The sequence below is a fragment of the Vulpes lagopus genome, chromosome 4 (genome assembly GCF_018345385.1).
Source record: "Vulpes lagopus strain Blue_001 chromosome 4, ASM1834538v1, whole genome shotgun sequence".
Classification (NCBI taxonomy): Eukaryota; Metazoa; Chordata; class Mammalia; order Carnivora; family Canidae; genus Vulpes; species Vulpes lagopus.
In genome coordinates this window covers 43,987,063-44,007,024 of record NC_054827.1, presented here as the reverse complement: position 1 = coordinate 44,007,024, position 19,962 = coordinate 43,987,063, and the positions used below count along the sequence as shown (strand labels likewise).

Below are 19,962 nucleotides of genomic sequence, written 5' to 3'. Positions count from 1 at the left end.
TGTGATGCAAACAATCCACAATTTAATTGTTCACTAGAACCTACAAGCCAGACACTCTTAAGAGTCTGTAAAACATTTCCATATGAATTACTTCATTTGTTCCTGTGAGTTAACCAGGGCTGACATCATCTCATTCTTTCTCACACCCCCTTCCCAATTTTTAAAAATAGATGCTAGGTGAGAAAAAAATGAAGGTACAATTATTATTACAACAAAGACAAGATAGAATGACCAAGCAAGATTGGTTCATAAAATTATTACTCATTCAAATACTTCCTGGATGCCTACTATTGCCAAGCATGATGCTACCAGATGTATGCCACTGAGAATATAAGAGTAAGTTTATATTAAAACATAAAGATCTGAGCTACAGAAATGAAGAACTTTATTAACTGTCAGGGTTATTAAACTAAAAGAGAAACAAAATTCTGCCAAAAAGCCTATGGAACTATCTCCCTGCAGAGTTTTAAAACAGGAGATCCGTTTCCATGGGATGATCAGAGACACAGACGAGCTGGAAGGCAGGGGGCAGACCTGATAACTGCAGGAAATTCAATGTTTGGCAACAATGAAGAATGAATTTTGCTATATATGTGGCCAAAACTGGGGAGAAGGCAGGGGTTCAGGGTGGAAAAGAGAGAAAACAAGAGATAAATTCTCAAATTATAACACAATCTTTAAAGTATTAAAGAACATGAAGTTCAAGACTCATCAAAACTTAGTTATAACAAAAAATTAAGGAAATGAAATGGGACCTAGCATGAATAATTATTAAAAATTATTTCTTCAAAAGGTCAAGAATCTACAACAATCCATTTATGATCACTAATTTCTTCCTTGCTCTTCCTGTGCTCTTCCTCCCAGCAGCTGGACATGTACAGCGAACGCCCGAAACATGGTTGGCCCTGACATGTGTCCTACACAGTGTAATACTTACACAAGATTTTGAAAGCTTGGCATAAAAGAAGTAATAATATCAAAAATATTCAATATATATTGAAATAATATTTTGGACATATGGGGCTAAATTAAACATTTACTTCAATTATTTCAACTTTCTTTTTATTTGCTTAATGTGGTTAGTGGAAAAAATTTAAATTCCCTATGTAGCTTACATTCTATTCCTGTTGGATAATGATGCTCTACACTATGGTTTAAGGGTATAGGAACATTCTACTTGTATAAACTTAGCTGCCTACCAAAAAGACTTCCACAGAAGTTTGAGAAATGGAAGGTATGTCCATCTTGGGTACAGTCCAGTTTTTTAGGATAATAGTCATCCAGAAACATGGTCAGATTTTTATTTTATAGAAACACATTCACACATTTTGGTAGCAGTTATGCAGAATGAAAAAGTCTAGGGGCACCTGAGTGCCTCAGTCAGTTAAGAGCCCACCTCTTGATCTCAGCTCAGGTCTTGTTCTCATGTATATGAGTTCAAGCCCCTCATTGGGCTCCACAGTGGGCGTGGAGCCTACTTAAAAAGGCTGGGGGGGGGGGCAGCCCACATGGCTCAGCGGTTTAGCGCCACCTTCAGCCCAGGGCCTGATCCTGGAGACCTGGGATCGAGTCCCACGTCAGGCTTTCTGCATGGAGCCTGCTTCTCCCTCTGCCTGTGCCTCTGCCTTTCTCTTTCTCTGTCTCTCTCATGAATAAATAAATAAAATCTTAAAAAAAAAAAAAGTCTTGAGATGAAGCCCAGCTCCCCATCCCCCCAAAGCAAGGAACACCCTTGTAGATGGACACGAATCCTTACCACCCATGCCTGGTGGAGAGAGCAGGAATGTGTGGGGCCAGGTTCATCTTACAACCTCCTGTTTCCAAGGCAGTAGGGAAACAGCCCCACAGCATGAAGGTGTATTGGGTGACCTGAGGACCCAGGAGCAGCATACCTTCAGAGTCCCAAATGCAGGCACAGCCACCTATCTCTAGGACCATGGGAACCATGCGGGTTCTGAGGTTCCCTAACAGGGCCTCAGCAGCCAGAAAGCAAGGTGAGTATTGCAAATCTGGCAAGTACATAAATGAATCTGGCCCATCCTCTGGCCCTGGTCTCCCTTTCTCCCTTTAGCCAATGGCACCATTACCCAATGAAGGGCCTCGTGCAAACCACCCAAAAGTTATTCTTAACCTCTCCCACACCACAGTCTTGAAAATTCCCCCCTCATCACTTCCCAACTGTGTCATGTCATCCTGCCTGTACCTGACCAGTCCCTGGCACCCTGGCTGGTGAACTCCAGCATGTGGCTGGGCTCGGCACTTCCACTCCCTGACTGCCCCATCCACCTCAGAGAGCCGTGGGAGGGATCTCCTGGAGGTGACAGAACAGGAGGATCAGCAAACTACAACAGAGGCCCGATGCAGCCAGTCTGTTTTTGTACAGCCTATGAACTACACATGTTTTTTCCATTTTCAACTGGTTGAAAAAAAAATCAGTAATACTGAAGTAATACTTCACAATGTGAAAAATTAGAGGAAATTCAAATGTCAGTGTCTGTAAATAAGGTTTTACTAGCACACGGCTACCTTCATTTACGCACTGTCCCCAGCTGCTTGCGTGCTACAAAAGGCAGGAGCACAGCTGACTCTTGAACATGGGTTTGAACTGTGCAGGTCCACTTACATGCAGATTTTTTTTTTCCTGATAAATACACCACACTATTATAAATGTATTTGTGCTTCCTTATGATTTTCTCAGTAACATTTGCCTTTCACTGGCTCACTTTACTGTAACAATAGAGTATACAGTATGTATATTTACAGAAAACGTTTGTCAATCCTGGTGTAGAAGATCACCTTACCTGTTGCTTAAAACTCATCAGTGACCTTCTTCTGTTTCTAGGGAAAAGTCTGAAACTTTGACCAAGGCCTATGAGGCTGTTCTTGATAGACAGCACACAGATAAATCCCATGTGACCTCTTTGCTTACTCCCATCTTACTCTTCTCTGCCTCGTTCACCATTCCCAGATCCAGCCACTGCACCAAGCTCCCACCCATCTTTTGGGGAGCTTTGCCTATGTCATTCCTTTTGACTAAAACTCTGCCCTTCTTCCTCTGCCCCACTAAACCCCCACCCTCTGCCTGGTTAACTCCAGCTTTTTTTTTTTTAGATTTTATTTATTCATTTGACAGACAGAGAGAGAGAGATAGACAAATATCACAAATAGGAGGAGAGGGAGGGGGAGAAGCAGACTCCCAGTTGAGCAGAGAACCTGCCGTGGGGCTGGATCCCAGGATCATGACCTGAGCTGAAGGCAGACACCTAACAGACTGAGCCACCCAGGCAGCCCTGGCTAACTGCAGCTTAATTTTTTTTAATTAATTAATTTTTTAAACATTTTATTTATTTATTCATGAGAGACACAGAGGCAGAGAGAGGCAGAGGGAGAAGTAGGCTCCTCAAAGAGAACCATTGAGGCACCCAGGTGTCCCTAACTCCAGCTTTAATGACAGTTCTTTAGGGATTACTCTCTATGCCCACCCACAGTTACAGGAGCTCTCCCCTCCATTACTTCTCTCAAAGCATTTATCCCAATTGTTTTAAATAATAACCCATATAGTGGCCCAATTAAGAGTACTGGCTCTGGAAAATTCAGATCCTGGTTCAGCTACTTACTAAATGTTTGATCTTGGGCAAATCACTTAAATTTTGTGGCTCAGTTTCCTCACCTATTAAACAGGCATCATCACCATCACCACCATCATCATCACTACATCACAGAGTTTAAGGGCACCCCATAGCACTAATGCTTTAAAAACCACCACCATTATTGTTAGTAGCCGTACTGTCTCCTGTGGCTCCATCACTAGATGAAGCTCCCTGAGGGCAGGGATCAGGAATGCCTCTGCCTCGGTGACCATGTACACAGTATCTGGCATATAGTAAGAACTGACTGGAACAATATGACACTTAATCCACACAGTGTCCTCTTCAACCAGGCATTTTAAGCAACTCAATCTTTAGGGGAACTGAAGTCCTCTGGAGAGCTAACGGAAGCCAACTCTTTCCCCAGAAAACATGCCCATGATTTCAGGGAAAGCTCATGAACTCCAAGAATCACTACTCTAAGTTGGCAATGCTCCTTAACATGTGACACCCAGCACTGCAGAGACTGCTCTACTTGTGGCTCAGAATGAGCGTTGGTTAACATTTTAGCCCAGAAAATCAACCCAGGTCCTCAATCTGTAACACTCAGGAAACCATTTCTGAAACAGAAGCATAAGACTTCACATTTCTTTCTTTTTTTTTTTAAAGATATATTTGGGGAGGGGGGAGGAGTGTGTGTGCAAGCATGTACGTGGGGAAAGAGAATCCTGAGGTGGACTCTATGCTGAGCAAAGCCAGATGTGGGTCTCGATCCCAGGACCCTGAGATCATGACCTGAGCTGAAACCAAGAATTGGGTGCTTAGACTGAGCCACTCAGGTATCCCAAGACTTGACATTTCTGATCATCCTTCCCTCCAGTAGCCATCTCAGTAATGTTCTGGTCCATGTATTCCAGCCCCTGGCACACTCAAGGCCATACTAGCCTGTGGCGAGATTCACCCTATGATATATAGTTCTTGCCAGGCAGGCAGACCAGAGATTCCAGTGTTATCCCACTTCTCCTCCTGCCACAGAGCCTCACACCTTACCTTATGTGTCCAGTTTGCCAAGGTCATCTTGAGTCCTCCTCCCACTGATGTTAGCCACTGTGGTTGAATTTTGCCACTTAGGTTTTTGACCCAGCCACCTACACAAGTTATGAACAAGAATAAAAAGAACCGGGATCCCTGGGTGGCGCAGCGGTTTGGCGCCTGCCTTTGGCCCAGGGCGCGATCCTGGAGACCCAGGATCGAACCCCACGTCGGGCTCCCGGTGCATGGAGCCTGCTTCTCCCTCTGCCTGTGTCTCTGCCTCTCTCTCTCTCTCTGACTATCATAAATAAATAAAAATTTAAAAAAAAAAATAATAATACCACTTCCTCAAACTAGAATACTTTAAAAAAAAAAAAAAAAAAAAAAAAAAAAAAGAATAAAAAGAACCTATACTTTAAAATACCTTTGAAAACAAGCAGGTATGCCTGGGTGGCTCAGTTGGTTAAGCATCTGCCTTTGGCTCAGGTCATGATCTTAGGGTCCTGGGATTGAGCCCCTGCATTGGGCTCCCTGCTTAGTAGGGAGCCTGCTTCTCCCTCTCCTCCTGCTCCTGCTCTATTTCTAATAAATAACATCTTAAAAAAAAAAAAAAAAGATTTGAAAATGAGCAAACTATTGGCTTGATGCATTTAAATCTAATACAAGCCTTAGAAAAGCATTTTCGTTTCATAAAATTACATTAACTGTGAGAGCCGGTATTTTCATCTCCACGTGCACAAATTATTTACCGTGACACCATAGAGCTAACATTCAACTTTTGATCTTGCAAGAAACAGGATCACATATCTTGTTAAACTACCACTTTCTGTTTCAAAAGTCCCTAAGGAGTCTTTCTGTAGCCAAGTAAGTCCAACAGAAAAGGAAATAGGGGAGGGGGAACCAGGAAGTAAGGGGGACTCCAACCAACCAAGGACATAAGGGAGTTAACTTTATTAGGGTCCTCAAACGGCCCTGCTTTCACCTGCCCACAGAGTGCCAGATTTCTGCTTCTAGTTCTTCTGTTCTAAATCTCAATTCAGACTTCAAATTCCAATGTCCTATATGGAACTCTATTTTACCAGATGCCCAATATACATTTATGAATATTAAAATACTAAAATAGAAAAAAAATAAAAAAAAATAAAAAAAAATACTAAAATAGTATTCCATGACCTCTGTGTTTGAGATGTTAAATTGCATTTCCAATTCAAGCCAGCAGTTCATGATAGAGGTCCCCACCAGTTTGCACTGTGACTATGAGGTTAAGAGACAGACTGTGGAGACTCTATTACTTAAGGCTTACTTAGGTACTTTATGATAAAGTTCTATAACTAAGAATAAAGGTTCTCTCAAGGGTGATCGCTAAAGATTTCAGATTGGTTTAACTTGCACAATATCATGTCCAAATTCAGTTCTAACTTATTCAAATCCACTCAGGACGGTTTTAAAGCTGTTCATGTCTTATTCTAGATCTTTTTTTTTTTTTTAAGATTTTATTTATTTATTCATGATAGTCACACACAGAGAGAGAGAGAGAGAGAGAGAGAGAGAGAGAGAGAGAGAGGGGCAGAGACACAGGCAGAGGGAGAAGCAGGCTCCATGAAGGGAGCCTCGCGGAATTTGATCCCGGGTCTCCAGGATTGTGCCCTGGGCCAAAGGCAAGCGCCAAACCGCTGTGCCACCCAGGGATCCCTTATTCTAGATCTTCAAGTAAGAAAAGTGGTATGGATTTCTGACTTCATGATCACAAGCAGAGATGCTGTTTCTCATTTTGTGATCAACACGGCTCTCGGGACTTAGTACCCCAGTGCTCCCGATTCTGATGCTTGTGTTGGAAAACCGTGTTATTAGCAAATAGGTCCTGATACGCTGCCATCCTTGGCAATTCTTACTAATCTCTGGGAGCCTTGCCATTACCAGGTCAAAAGACAACATGCGCCCCACACTGTGCCACAATCAGAGGCCAAAGCAACTGGCTTTACCCTTAGTGCTTACTACCCTGGAAGGCATGTCTTGAAGCTCCTGCAAAGTGCTGCTTCATCTGGCCCCTGACCACCTCCAACTTCATTTCCTACCCCCACCACGTTCTCTGCTAGTCACCCTGCCTCCTCACCATACCTCTCCTACCAGGGGACAGAGCCTCTTCTGGAAGGCTCCTCTAAGACTGTTGTAACCACGTCCCTTGAGCAGCATCCAGGATGCAGCCACTCTTGATTCAATTCTGCACAAGGGCAAGTAGAGTCTCTCCAGGTTCCACATACCATTGTTCAAGGATTCTCAGGGTGTAGACAGAGAAACTCTGGAGGAGGTCCCTTGAGACCTTTTCAGGGGGCTCATGAGGTCAAAACTATTTCCATCACAATACCAAGATATTATCTGCCTTTTCCAAGCCCTGTCCCTATTTGCACTAATGGTGCAAAAGCAATGTAGCACTCCTGGCCTGGTACCCTAAGCACACATCAAGACAGTGGTTACAAACTGTAGTGGAAAGCACTGTAGTCTTCAGGACCACACAACCACAGTAAAAAAAAAAAAAAAAAAAAAAAAAAAATCTATTTTCACTTAACAGTGTCCTTGAGGAAGCAGTTAACAATGATTAATTTTATCCTGACTCTTAAGTATGTCTTTTTACTATTGTGTGACAAAATGGGATGCGTACACAAACTGCTGCAGCATGCTGAAGTGTGATGGTTGTCTTGAAGAAAAGCACATAAGCAACTGTTTGTGAAGTGATCTGAAAATAGTCCCCTCTATCAGAGAACATCATTTTTACCTACAAGAATGATGGACAAACCATCATTATTTCAAACAGAGAGTATTTGGCAAGCATCTTCTTGAAGTGAAAGAAACGAAGACTGTCACTTCAAGTAAAAATAGTAGCACTGTGCCAACGATCAAATTCAAACTCTCAGGAGGAAATTAGAATTTTGGGGAATTTGCATCACTCATATTTTTTTTTAATTTTTATTTATGATAGTCACAGAGAGAGAGAGAGAGAGAGAGAGAGAGAGAGGCAGAGACACAGGCAGAGGGAGAAGCAGGCTCCATGCACCGGGAGCCCGACATGGGACTCGATAGTCATTCAGTGCCAAACCACTGTGCCACCCAGGGATCCTGCATCACTCATATTTACATTTTTTTTTTTTTCCTAAGGAGACTGATGGTGATGTCAAAAAACAATACGATTGAGAAGTTTTTATGCTGGAAAGACTGGGTGGTTCAGATGGGTAAGCATCAGACTCTTGGTTTTGGCTCAGGCCATCTTGGGGTTGTGGGATAGAGCTCTGGATCTACAGGGAGACTGCCTGAGATTCTCTTTCCTGGTACCCCTCTTCTGGCTTGCACATGTGCACTCTCTCTCAAATAAATCTTAAAAAAAAAAAAAAAGTTTTGGGACACCTAGGTGGTTCTGTGGTTGACCATCTGCCTTCGACTCAGGTCGGTGATCCTGAGATCCTGGGATCCAGTCCCACGTCGGGCTCCCTGTGAGGAGCCTGCTTCTCCCCCTCTGCCTCTCTCTGCCTCTCTCTGTGTGTCTCTCATGAGTAAATAAATAAAGTCTTAAAAAAAAAAAAAAAGCCTGTATGTCAAAATGTATCAAAATGTGGAAGGATCTGAATAGCAAATCATTCTTTTAGAAATAACCAAGACACAACATTACAAAAATCAGTCATAGGTAGAAGATCTACTCAAAGTGCAAAATAAAGCAATGGAATTCAACGTAGCAGAGTAGAAAAAATTCTTCCATATGATTTCAGGTTGCATACTACAACTAACCACCTATGGAGTTGAAACTACCACCAACACCTATGGAGTTCCGGTGATTATCAAAAAATATAAGAAATTATCTGAGGGACACCTGGTGGCTCAATGGTTGAATGTCTACCTTTGGCTCAGGGCATGATCCCAGAGTCCAGGGATTGAGTCCCACATCAGGCTTCCTGCATGGAGCCTGCTTCTCTCTCTGCTTCACTCTCTCTTTGTCTCTCATGAATAAATAAAATCTTTTTAAAAAATTATCTGAAAAAGCTATTAAAAGATTCCTGGGCTGCCTGGGTAGCTCAGACGGTTAAGCGTCTAACTTCCCGGTTAAGCGTCTAACTTCCCGTGGGTGGTGATCTCAGGATCCTGGGATCAAGCCCCATGTCAGGCTCTGTGCTCAGCAGGGAGTCTGCTTTTCCCTCCCCCTCTGCTTCTCCTCCTGCTCATGCACCCTTTCTCTAATAAATTAATAAAATCTTAAAAAAATACTCCTCCCTTTTCCAACTAGTTATCTGTGCAAGGCTGGATTTCTTTCATATACTGCATTAAAATAACATATTGCAATGGAATGAATTTAGAAGCAGTATGAGAATTCAGCTGGTTTTAAAATCAGATATTTAAAGGTAATTGCAAAACTATAAAGCATCCTATCAAAATCCTAGCATTTTCCCCCTCAGAAATTGACAAGCTAGACCTAAAATTCATATGGTAATGCAAGGGACTCATAATAGCCAAAACCACCTTGAAAGACTGAAGTATGAAGACTGACACTTCCTTATTTTGAAGCTTACTACAAAATTACAGCAATCAAGACTCTAGTGTGATATTGGTGTAAGGATAGGCATATAGGTGAAAGGAATAGAATCCAGAAATAAACTCATATTTATGGTCATTTGGTTTTTCACAAAGATGTCAAGATAATTCAGTAAGAATAGTCTTTAATAAAATGTGTTAAGACAACTTGACATCCACATGCAAAAGACTAAAGTTGTATCCCTATCCCCTACCATATACAAGAATTAACTCTGATATCAAATGTGTAAAAGTTAAAATTATAAAACACTTAGAAGAAAACATAGTAGTAAATCTACATGGCCTCGGATCAAGCAATGGTTTTTTACACATGACACCAAAAGCACAAGTCACCGAAGAAAAAATAAACTGGACTTTATCAAAATTGAAATATTTTGCTTCAAAGGACATCATCAAGTACATGAAAAGACAACCCCACAGGATGGAAGAAATTAGGTGCAAATCTCATGTGATACCACTTCACACCTATAAGCACCGCTAAAATCAAAAAGACAATTATAAGTGTTGATGAAAATGTAAAGAAACTGAAACCAATGTTCAATTGTTGGTGGGAATGTAAAATGGCACAGCTGCTGTGGAACAGTTTTAGCAGTTCCCCAAAATGTTGCACATAAGGGCACCTGGGTGGCTCAGTTGGTTAAGTGTTTTGTCTGACTTCTGCTCAGGTCATGATCTCAGGGCCCCACCACTCAGCAGGGAGTCGGCTTGTCCCTTTCGCTCTTCCTCTGCCCCTCCCCCTGCTTGTGCTCTGTCTCTCAAATGAATAAAATCTTTAAAAAAATAAATGGTACACAGAGTCACCATATGACCCAGTAATTCCACTCCTAGGAATATACCCAAGAGAAATGAAAAGCTATTTCTACGCAAAAATTTGTATAGGAATTGTCATAATAGCATTACTCATAACAGCCAAAACGCAGAAACAACCACATGTCCATCAATTGACAAATGTATAAATAAAATGTGGTATATTCAAATAACGGTATGTTATTTGGCCACGAAAGGGAATTACTAGTATATGCTACGACATGGATGAACCTTGAAAATATTCCCATTAAATGAAAGATGCCCATCGCAAAAGACCACGTATATATGATTTCATTTCTATGAAATGTCCAGAATAGGCAATTCATAGTAATAGAAAGCAGGTTAGTAGATGCCAGGAGAAGGGGTGAGTGGGAGAGTATGTCAATAGGTAGACGGTTTATCTAGGGGTGACGAAGGTTATTATGAATAGACATAACCCACCTGGACATCAAAATAACATCCGTCACTGAAGTATCATAATCACAATTTTTTTTTTTTAAAGATTTTATTTACTCGAGAGAGAGAGAGACAGAGAGAGAGGCAGAGACACAAGCAGGCTCCATGCATGGAGCCCGACGTGGGACTCGATCACTGGTCTCCAGGATCACACCCTGGGCTGCAGACGGTACTAAACCACTGCGCCACCGGGGCTGCCCTCAAAATCACAAATGTAAGCTCTGACTATCCTCTTGTATAAAACAAATGGCCACCACCACCCAAAAAAAAAGTTAATTTCAAGCTTCAACAGAAGGTGGCCACTACAGGACTTCCCTACCCAAAGGTACACTGAGTGCCTGAACACACAACTTCACATGCTAATAGATTTTCATAAATGGCGTTTTACCATTTACCTTTACCTTTAACATTTTCAATGATGTGTCAGGAAAGGACAGAGTAACTTAAAAAGACACTAAATCGGAATATAATTGGATTGTATTTTACTGGGAACAAATCTAATGACATTTTCCCCTATGAAGTATCCAACTAAAAGGTGCATCTTCTTTACTAACTAAAACATTTTGACAAGGTAATAATTTGAGTTACTTCTGAACTTTTACCAAACCACACAGTTGTTTCATTTTCTCTTTTATAATTTTACATTCCTCTCCCTTTTGTTAACCTCAGAGACTTTTATAGGACAAAAAAATCTTTTGATTATGGTCTGATGGTAAACCAGATTATCAAAACTCTCTGCAGAAGATTCTGGCAAAGGATGTACCAGATTTTATTTAAAGATTGCTACCTGACACTACATTTTTTTTAACTTGATTAAGTGAGTTACCTCCTATCATGGGACTACTTGTTTGTATTAGAAACAATGGACGTAGGGGAGTGTGATCATTTGCCACTACGAAAACAATTAATACAAAGCATTTCCAGAAAGCCAGACTGCGTTATAGGTGACGTGTCCTTAAAAGCTTAACGCTGTAAATAACAGGAAAAGTACTTCAGGAAAAAGGCTTGTACAAATTACCTGAGAATTTTATACTCCTCGGTGGCAGTTTTATCAATGTTTTAAAAATATACAACATTTGAAAGCCAAGTAAAACATCATAGCACTTAGTAGTTTTATCTGAAGGAAAACTATTAAAGTTTGTGACATGACAAAGGCACAATGACAAGTATCTCACTAGCCAAACCACCATAAGATATTTAATCAAGAGAACATTCTAAGAAAGGTGTGGTTTCTAGCAGAGCCTTTTCCTACCGCTTAAAAAAATATGTATTTTTTTAAGTAATCTCTACACCCAACATGGGGCTAGAACTCACAATCCTGAGATCAAGAGTCGCACACTCTTCACCTTTAGTCAATATGACAGAATAGCCCAGCATCACAAAACAACACAACCTAGAAACACACATACTCAAACTTTTCTAGGATAAGCACCACATGCAAGCAAACGTGTCCATAAATTCTTGTAAGTCTGAATACTGGATAATGCTCTAAAGAGTGCCTAGGACATAGCAACTGGGAAATACTTCCTTTTTTGATGCTGGCAAAACAAAAGACCCACAAACCACAAAGTGTCTTGGTTCCTTACAAAGGACAAAGGTAAACAACTTTAAAATCAAAGGCAAAGGTTGGGAGTAATTTAACCTCTCCAAAATACCTTTCACTTTAATCATCGCGACACCTGAAGCAGGCTACATACAGTACTATGACATACCGAAGCCACAAAAAACAGGGACCAGAACTTAATGTGTATCCCACTGGAGGCCAGGTGAGCACAGTATTTCAAAAAGCAGTTTAAAATAAATGTTTGTAAAGAGAAGGCTAAGGGGTGGCCTGTCCCACCTGGGTCTTCAGGAGGATGAGGATTAGATGGAAGACAGAACAGATCTCAATGGGACATAAGGAAAACCCCAATAAAACACTAGACTCGCTTATTATGGAAGACTAGAATTACCATCTGGAGAATTTCAAGGAGTATCTTTAGGACATTCTCTCAAGTTGAAAACAGGTAGCCCAGGTAGAGGTCATCTTAAACTTAATCATTGGGAGAAGGCTATCCTCAACTAGTGTGGACACTATGTATCTACATATGTGATCGGAACTCACTCAAGAGTCAGTATATGTCCTGGATCCACTCTTCAAAATGCCAAGGAAATAAAGAGAAAAGAGAAGCAAGAGCTGGGTGATTCAGGCCGCCAGTCAAGGTTCGATTCCACAGGGGCACTGGGAGAGTGGACTGCTGGTGATTTCTTAAAGCCTGGATGTGATGCATGGTTACTCCAGGGCTGCAGCTGCCCAGGCCCTCACCCATTCTTCCCCCACATATATACCGAGGATTTGGGACTGCCTCACACAAGTTGTCCCTCTGACTGGGCACCCCCTACCTCTACACAAGCATGTCCCCACCTTTGATTCCCCCCCATTCTTAGGATCCCTCCACCCGGCAGCACTTTGACGGGAGAGATGATAAAGGGATGAGTAAGCATGCCGTAGCTGATCTTGGTCAAAGAGCACAGACCCTGGCACCGGCGGTGGAAAATGGGGGTGAGGAAGCAGAGCAGAAAGCGGAGTGGGGAGTTCATCCAGTGGGCAGCAGGCAGTGACAAGCTTTCCTACGGCAGTTACTGCTGCCTCCTCCTGCAACCGCCGCGGGCTCCAGACCTTCGCCTCCCCCCCCCCGCCCCCCTCGACCAAGCGCCCCTTTTTCTTAGACAGTTACTTAAAAACAACACGAACACATCAACGTAATTTCTCCGGGCTTCCGGTTGTCAAAGACAATAAAGCCTCGCCCTGAAGCACGGCTAAGTTCAACGATTCAGTGTCCTCACTCGTCTTCTGCGCCCGGGCCAGCCCCGGCCCCACCGCGGACCACCCCGTCCGGCGAGAAGGCGACCGCCAGGAACAGCTGCAAACGCACGTCGGCCTTCAAGGGGGGGAACACCCCGGCAAACTTCTGAACCACTTCACCAGCCCGGTTACAAGTGCCTGACCTTATTTTTTCCTGAAGAAAAATAGGACACCGAGAGAAAGAAATCTCGTTTTCTCCGCCTTCCTACTTGGGTCGCTGGCCGCATCGAGGGGCTCTGGGGGTTTCCTCGCTAGCGAACTTGCCCTCCGCAGCCAAACGTCCCTTGGGTCCCCGGCTTTCTTTAAGACGCTCCACTTCGCCACGGACAGGAAAGCACCAAGGTGCCGTTTCCTTTGTTAAAATTCCCCGGACTTTATTTAACTGGGGGAGGAAAGGCCGCCGGCAAGACCGCGCCAGCCCTCCGCGAGGAGGTGGAGGGGGGACAGGTGCGATGGCTCCCGGCCGCGGCTGTGGCCGGGAGCGGAGCCCTCCGCCGCCCCGCACCGGCCCGCGCCTCTCCGCCCGCCCGCGGCCTCCCCGGCACGTCCTCCCGAGCCCGGGCCGCCCCCCGCCGCCGCCGCCGCCGCCGCCCCGCGGGCCCAGCCTCGCCGCCTCCGCTCAAAATGGAGGTGGCGGCGGCGGGCGGCTGGTTACGAAACGCGCGGCCGCCACATGGCCACGCCGACCCCAAACTTGGCCGGGCCGCCGCGTCCCGGCGCCCAGGCGAGGCTGGGTCGTGGCGGCGGAGGCCGCGCGGCGCCCGCCACTCACCCACAGACCGGTAGCCCAGGATCGCGATCTTCCGGGACTTGGACTGCGGCATCTTGGCGGCCTCCTCAGCCCCAGGCCAACCACATCAACCGCGGCGGCGGCGGCGGCTCCTGTGCTGCGATCGGCGGCGGCCGCGCCGGGGCAGAGCGGCATCCAGGGGCGGGGCGGGCGGGCGCGGGCAGGCGCGGCTGCCTGGGCTCCTCGCTCGCGCGCCCGACCGCCCGGAACCGCCGCGCGGCCCCGCCCCCAAACACGGCCACGTGACCGCCGCCGCCGGCCCCGCCGCGGCTCGCGTCAGCGCCGCCCCCCGCCACCCCCCCCCGGCGTGGCGGCCGCCCCCGCCCCCGGAACGCACGAGGGTGCGTCGGACGACGTTTTACTTTAAGGGGAAATAGAGGGGACGCCAAGATGCCCCCGGAAAAGTCACGACTGAAACTCGCTGCGTCATGACCCTCCCACCCTCTTCCGCCGCCGTTTAATTACGCCAGTCCTCCCCTGGCGCTGATTGGGCAGCTCCCGCCCGCCCGCGCGATGACGCGACGGAAACTCCGTCTCCGATTGGGGGCGGCTAGGAGGCGGAGCCGAGGGCGGGGCCGCTCACCCGGAGCTAAAAATAAATTCCGGCTGCGACCTCGCGGTTGAGCGCGAGCAAAGTTTGAAGTATTCCAACGTCTCAGGGGTTGGGGGCGGGTGGGAGGGAGGGGCGGGGAGACGCTAACTCCCCAGTGATTGGTTAGAGCAGGGAGGGGGCGGGGCAGGTTGTGGGGAGCGCAGTGATTGGCGGGAGGTTGAGCGGTTGGCGGACTCGCGCCTACAGAGCCCTTAAAAGGCGCGAGGCACGTAGCTATTGCGGGCTGGGCGGTGAGCTGGCTGCTCTGTTTTTGGTGGCATTTTAAAAAGTTGTTATTTATATTTTAATCCCTTCACTCTGTCTAGAGTTAGAAAATCTGGGATTGAGGTTGTAGGTGGTTACTAGGCATCATCCCTGAATGAAGGACCCTGGGAAGGATGGAATAATGCGTTCAATTCCAAATGTCATACATTTCACTAAAAATGTGCCTCCCCAGTACTGGGGTCAGCCCTGCCACAGGTGAACCTGGCACAGCCCACAGAGAATAAATAGCACGAGTCAACACCTCTTTACCTGTCAACACCTGCGCAGCTGATTCAGTAGCAAACACCAGCCGTCACAAGCTGAGAACGCTCCAGCAGCATCCTTGCGGGCGTCGGTGCGTGTAGGGGGTACACTCAAGTCTGCTGGGCTCGCCCTTCTGTTTGGGCTCACCTCTCCCGGAAGGGGACGCTGCTGTGTTTCCCACAGTAAGTACCCCAGAATTCCCCCCCCCCCCCCCCCGTGGTGCTGGTGAAGAGCACGAATGCTGGAGGAGAGGAAGGGATGCTTGCGCTGGAGGCCTCGGTCACGGAAAATGAAGGCGGGAGCCAGGTCTGAGAAATGAGGATGCGCTTGGGACCTCTGCAGCCAGGCAGACAAACTTGCATCATACTTCATCTTCTTGCCCCTGGTGGTTGCTAAAGAAGCAGAGACTTCCGCTGCTCCTGTGAAAGGCCTCTCCTGTCCTCTGGCTGTTTGACAGTGTTGGGGCAACCACCTGCTGGTTACAGCCCTTTGCCTTTCCCGGGGAGCTCAGAGGAGTGGCAGGATTGGATTCCCGGGGATGAAGATTCTGAGGTGTGACTGTCCCCTAAATATGCCTTGTTGAGGTGGAACACTGGCCCAGGGCAGAATCCTTCCAGCATCCTGCTGAGGCGCTCCTAAGAGGCAGAGTGTGTGTTCACATCCTAGGGGCTCTACAGATTGAAGCCCGAGACAGCCAGCTGGAATGGAGAAATATCTGTGGAATTCTGTGTTTTATCTTAATGGTTTTTGCATTCTACTCTGTATTTAGTTGAAATATTGAAAAACTTCAGGTCTTAAAATGAGAGTCTCTCAGAAAACGTATCGTTTTTATCCTGTGAACTTGGGTGCTGCTTACCACAGTATTTTGAACTGAAGCTCCTAGACTCCCTGGATGGTTGTGAAATCAGCTTCGTGGGTGTTACCTTCTATCTTCTTAAATAGAAGAACAGAATAGAAAATGGATTGCTCCTATTGGTATTATATTGTATTGTTCTGTTGTGTGTGTACATATATTTGTAGATGTGTTACGTATGTATGTTTTGCATACTAAGTTCCATTGCAAAATGTATTTCTTATCGTGCGTTGCCTCACAGAGTTTGTTGCCCTAGCCTGGGAATAGTAGGAGTCCACACTGAGAAGCTCTGTTGTAAAGGACAAAGTCCTTAAAGAAATGTTCCCATTGTCTTAAAGCCATTAAAGTCAGATCCAGGAATTTTGAAGATTCCATTATTCCAGAATGGGGAGAATTTGTTTGGCTTAAGAAATGACTTAGGCGGGATGCCTGGGTGGCTCAGTGGTTGAGCGTCTGCCTTTGGCCCAGGGCGTGATCCTGGAGTCCTAGGATCGAGTCCCACATCAGGCTCCCTGCATGCAGCCTGCTTCTCCCTCTGCCTGTGTCTCTGCCTCTCTCTGTCTCTCATGAATAAATAAACTATTAAAAAAAGGAAAGAAATAAATGACTTAGGCTCCCTAAAATTATTTGAGACTGACAGTGTGAATTCACACAGAAGTCACTGACCACAGCCAGATCTTACTGGAACATGATGGGGAGAAATGTGTTTGCTTCTGAATTCAAAGTGATTCTACTGATTGAGATCACTTGTTAACTGTTGAAGGCGCTGGAACTTCTGCCACCAATCAGTATCTCCTTTGCAAGGTTCTGCTTATTCAGGAATGCTCTGTCTTGTGGTCTCTGCATGCTGCCTTCCCTCTGTGTGTCTTTCCACTATATCCCATTTCCCTGGGATCTCAGAATTCTGTCTCTTCCACTTAAATTCCAGAGAGAGGACAGGATGTGTTCAGCTAATTATCACCATCCCTTGAGTGAGGAGGTCATGCTAAACCTGGCCTAAACCTCAGGGGTTGCTGGGTAGGGCAATTAGTGGCAGTTGTTTGAGTGTGAACTGTTCATTATTGTGGGAAATTTATTAATGTTCTGTGAGCGTTTCCAAGTTCAATGACATCTTATTTCTAGCCTCCACATTAAAAAAAATTCCCTGAGTTAATATACGAAACTTATTTTTATCTACCATTAGGTTAGACAAAGAGCAAAACCGCTGTGCTTGTTTTTGCTAAAAGGACGTTTGTGAAATTATTTTACCTTGTTACACATGAAAGAGTGACTCTAAGTGCAAGTGAACGTGAAGGCATTTTGTTGTTGTTGTTTTGCTTTTAAATATTTGACCAAGGAAGACTAGAAAAGAAATAATCTTAATCATGGCATAAGCCAAATCAGACTGATCTGTTGTGTCTCATATAGGGTATTGTTCAAATCAAACAGGGCAGATTTGGAGAAACTTGCCAAGGTCATTGCATTGTGTGGTCCTATGGATGCGAGCGTGGTTTTCTCAGAATCTTGAGAGGCCGGTCCTCAGTATCCTAGCAGGAGGCCATCCTAGGGAAAGCAGGTCCCCTGCCTGCACTGGGATGAAAAAGATCCTCTTCTCTCTGCTGCCGGGGATCAGGGATGGTTGGTCTGGCTCAGACCCTGAGGTGCGGAGTTGCATGGAGTGCCTCCTGAGGAGGAAGTGGAGTAAGCCTCTTAGGTCCTTGGAGGTAGGCCACATGTAAAGGAGGATGTTGGCTCAGTAAGGAACTCTAAGGACAGGTTTGGGACTACGCAGTAGTTGTAAATTGTTCTCGACTGTTAAAGATTGAACATGTCCTTCAAAAAGGTGTGCTCAAATCCTAGCACTCTCAGAATGTGATCTTATTTGGAAATAGGGCTGTTGGAGGTATAATTAGTTTAAGATGAGGTCCTCTTGGAGTGGAGTAGATGCTACTCCAATATGACTGGTGTCCTCCCAAGAAGAGACCCTCACACAGACACAGGGCACATGGCTACATGAGGAAAGAGACTGGTGTGATGCTGCCACAAGCCAAGGAATACCCTAGGCTCCCAGAATCTGGAAGAGCCAGGGAAGGATCCTCCCTGGAGACTTTAGAGTCCAGCCCTGCTGACACCTTGATTTTGAACATCTGGCCTTCAGAACTGTGAGAGAATAAATTTCTGTTATTTTAAGCTGCCCAGTTTGTGGCACTTGGTCACGGTGGCCTTAGAAAACATATTTTTAAAAATCACCCCCCCCCCAAAAAAAAGAAAAGGAAAATAAATCCATCAATTATCCTCAAATCATCAATAAAGTTTCATTAAAAGTTTGGATCTAGTTTCTGCTGGGCCATGAATGAAATTGGCCTATCTCCCTAACCCCTGAAGCCAGTGCACCTAGTAGGAGCTTTTGCCAGCCAAGGGCTGCCATGCTCAGCAGAGCACATTTCCTGAGGATCCCTGGTACAGGCCAGACAAATGGCTGGAGCAGAGCACCTATTCCTAGGAGCCTGTATGACAGCACCTGGGGGATGCTTGAGGCAAGCCGGGAGGCTAATTCTGTGCAATAAAACAGGTGATGGCTTGTGCCAGTAAAGCTTGGATTACATAAGCTCTACAACTGTATTTTAGATGTGGAATTTACTCACGGTGTTCACAAGCCACCCAAAGTTATAATTATTGTGTGAGGAACGTGTTCACTGTTGGTTCTTCCTCCCATAGGAAGACATCCCAGTGTGGGATTTTATCTAGCATGTTGAGATCCAAGGAGTTTCTTTCATTGGTGTGGAGGAAAAAACCCAGAATTTCTATTTTTTTTTAAACATTTCTATTTTAAGAATGATAATTGAGCTTTGCTGATATGTAATACATGGATTGACCAGGCCACCCTCATGGCCTGTATGACAGACGGTGGCATGTTGTGACAGGTATGTGAGGTAACCTGGTGGGACATCCACAACAGGGAGTAGTTGGCAGTGTTGCCCTTGCTGGGGTGTCCCAAATATTGTAAAGTATTGCTTTTTAGGCATCTGGTTTTGAGGAATTATGGAATATATTACCTAAATTCTGCTAGACTAAATCTCACAGAATGGTCACAGATCTGAAGAGATTTCCTCCAAAGAAACCATGAATTAGCGATAAGAATAAAAATGTAACATAAGTGTATACTCTGAAAAATGGCAGAGCTGACACCCTCATGTGAGCTCTCTGCCAGCTACACTAAAGGTGAAACTGGTAACCGAATCGTATCTTTCAAGAAAATGACCAAAAACTTTTTTTTTAATAAAAAAATCAAAATTGATTCCAAATAAGATCACATTCTGAGAGGAGCATATAAAATATAGATTCACATCCACATTATTAATGATGACTAAGTATAATTATACCTTGTTAGCTAATGATATAATGAGTATCCCTTAAACAGCAAGGTATTTAAAAACTAAGCATCCAAAACACTGTGGAGACTTTATATAAAGTTTTTCTGCAATTTTTTTTTCTTAGTTTCAAGCATACATATAAAACTAGAGAGATTGGTATAATGCACTCTAGCCTATTACCTATTCAGTATTTACTGAATCCTGGACAATCCTGTTTCATCTATATGCTTCTTCTCCCACCCACCCGTGGATCATTTTGAAGCAAATCCTCAACATCATACTATTCATTCATAAATATGTCACTATTTTCCCTGAAAGATGATTCTCTTTAGAAAATAAAACATGCCATTTTTACACCTAAAACAAAATCAGTTAAGGACTTGTTAATATCACCAGATATCCAGACTATTTGGTGTCTTTTAATGATTCATAATTTTAATAATCAATTCAAATTCAAATCCAAAAAAAGTCCATATAATGCAATTTGTTGCAAAACAAAAACAAAAACAAAAACAAAACAAAACAAAAACAAACAACTTTCTTT

The 19,962-nt window shown here is 44.6% G+C and overlaps 1 protein-coding gene across 2 annotated transcripts in view; it reads right to left on the bottom strand.

The window, feature by feature from the left end:
- RHEB (Ras homolog, mTORC1 binding) overlaps positions 1-14,367 on the bottom strand; it is a 43,833-nt gene extending 29,466 nt beyond the window's left edge. The window contains exon 1 of one of the 2 annotated variants that reach the window (XM_041752800.1): positions 14,075-14,367. In XM_041752800.1, coding sequence (XP_041608734.1) covers positions 14,075-14,126 — 52 coding nt within the window. In that variant the 5' untranslated portion in view covers positions 14,127-14,367. The remainder of the gene's footprint in view (positions 1-14,074) is intronic. The other variant, XM_041752798.1, reaches the window with a different exon arrangement.
- Between the last annotated feature and the right edge of the window lie 5,595 nt (positions 14,368-19,962).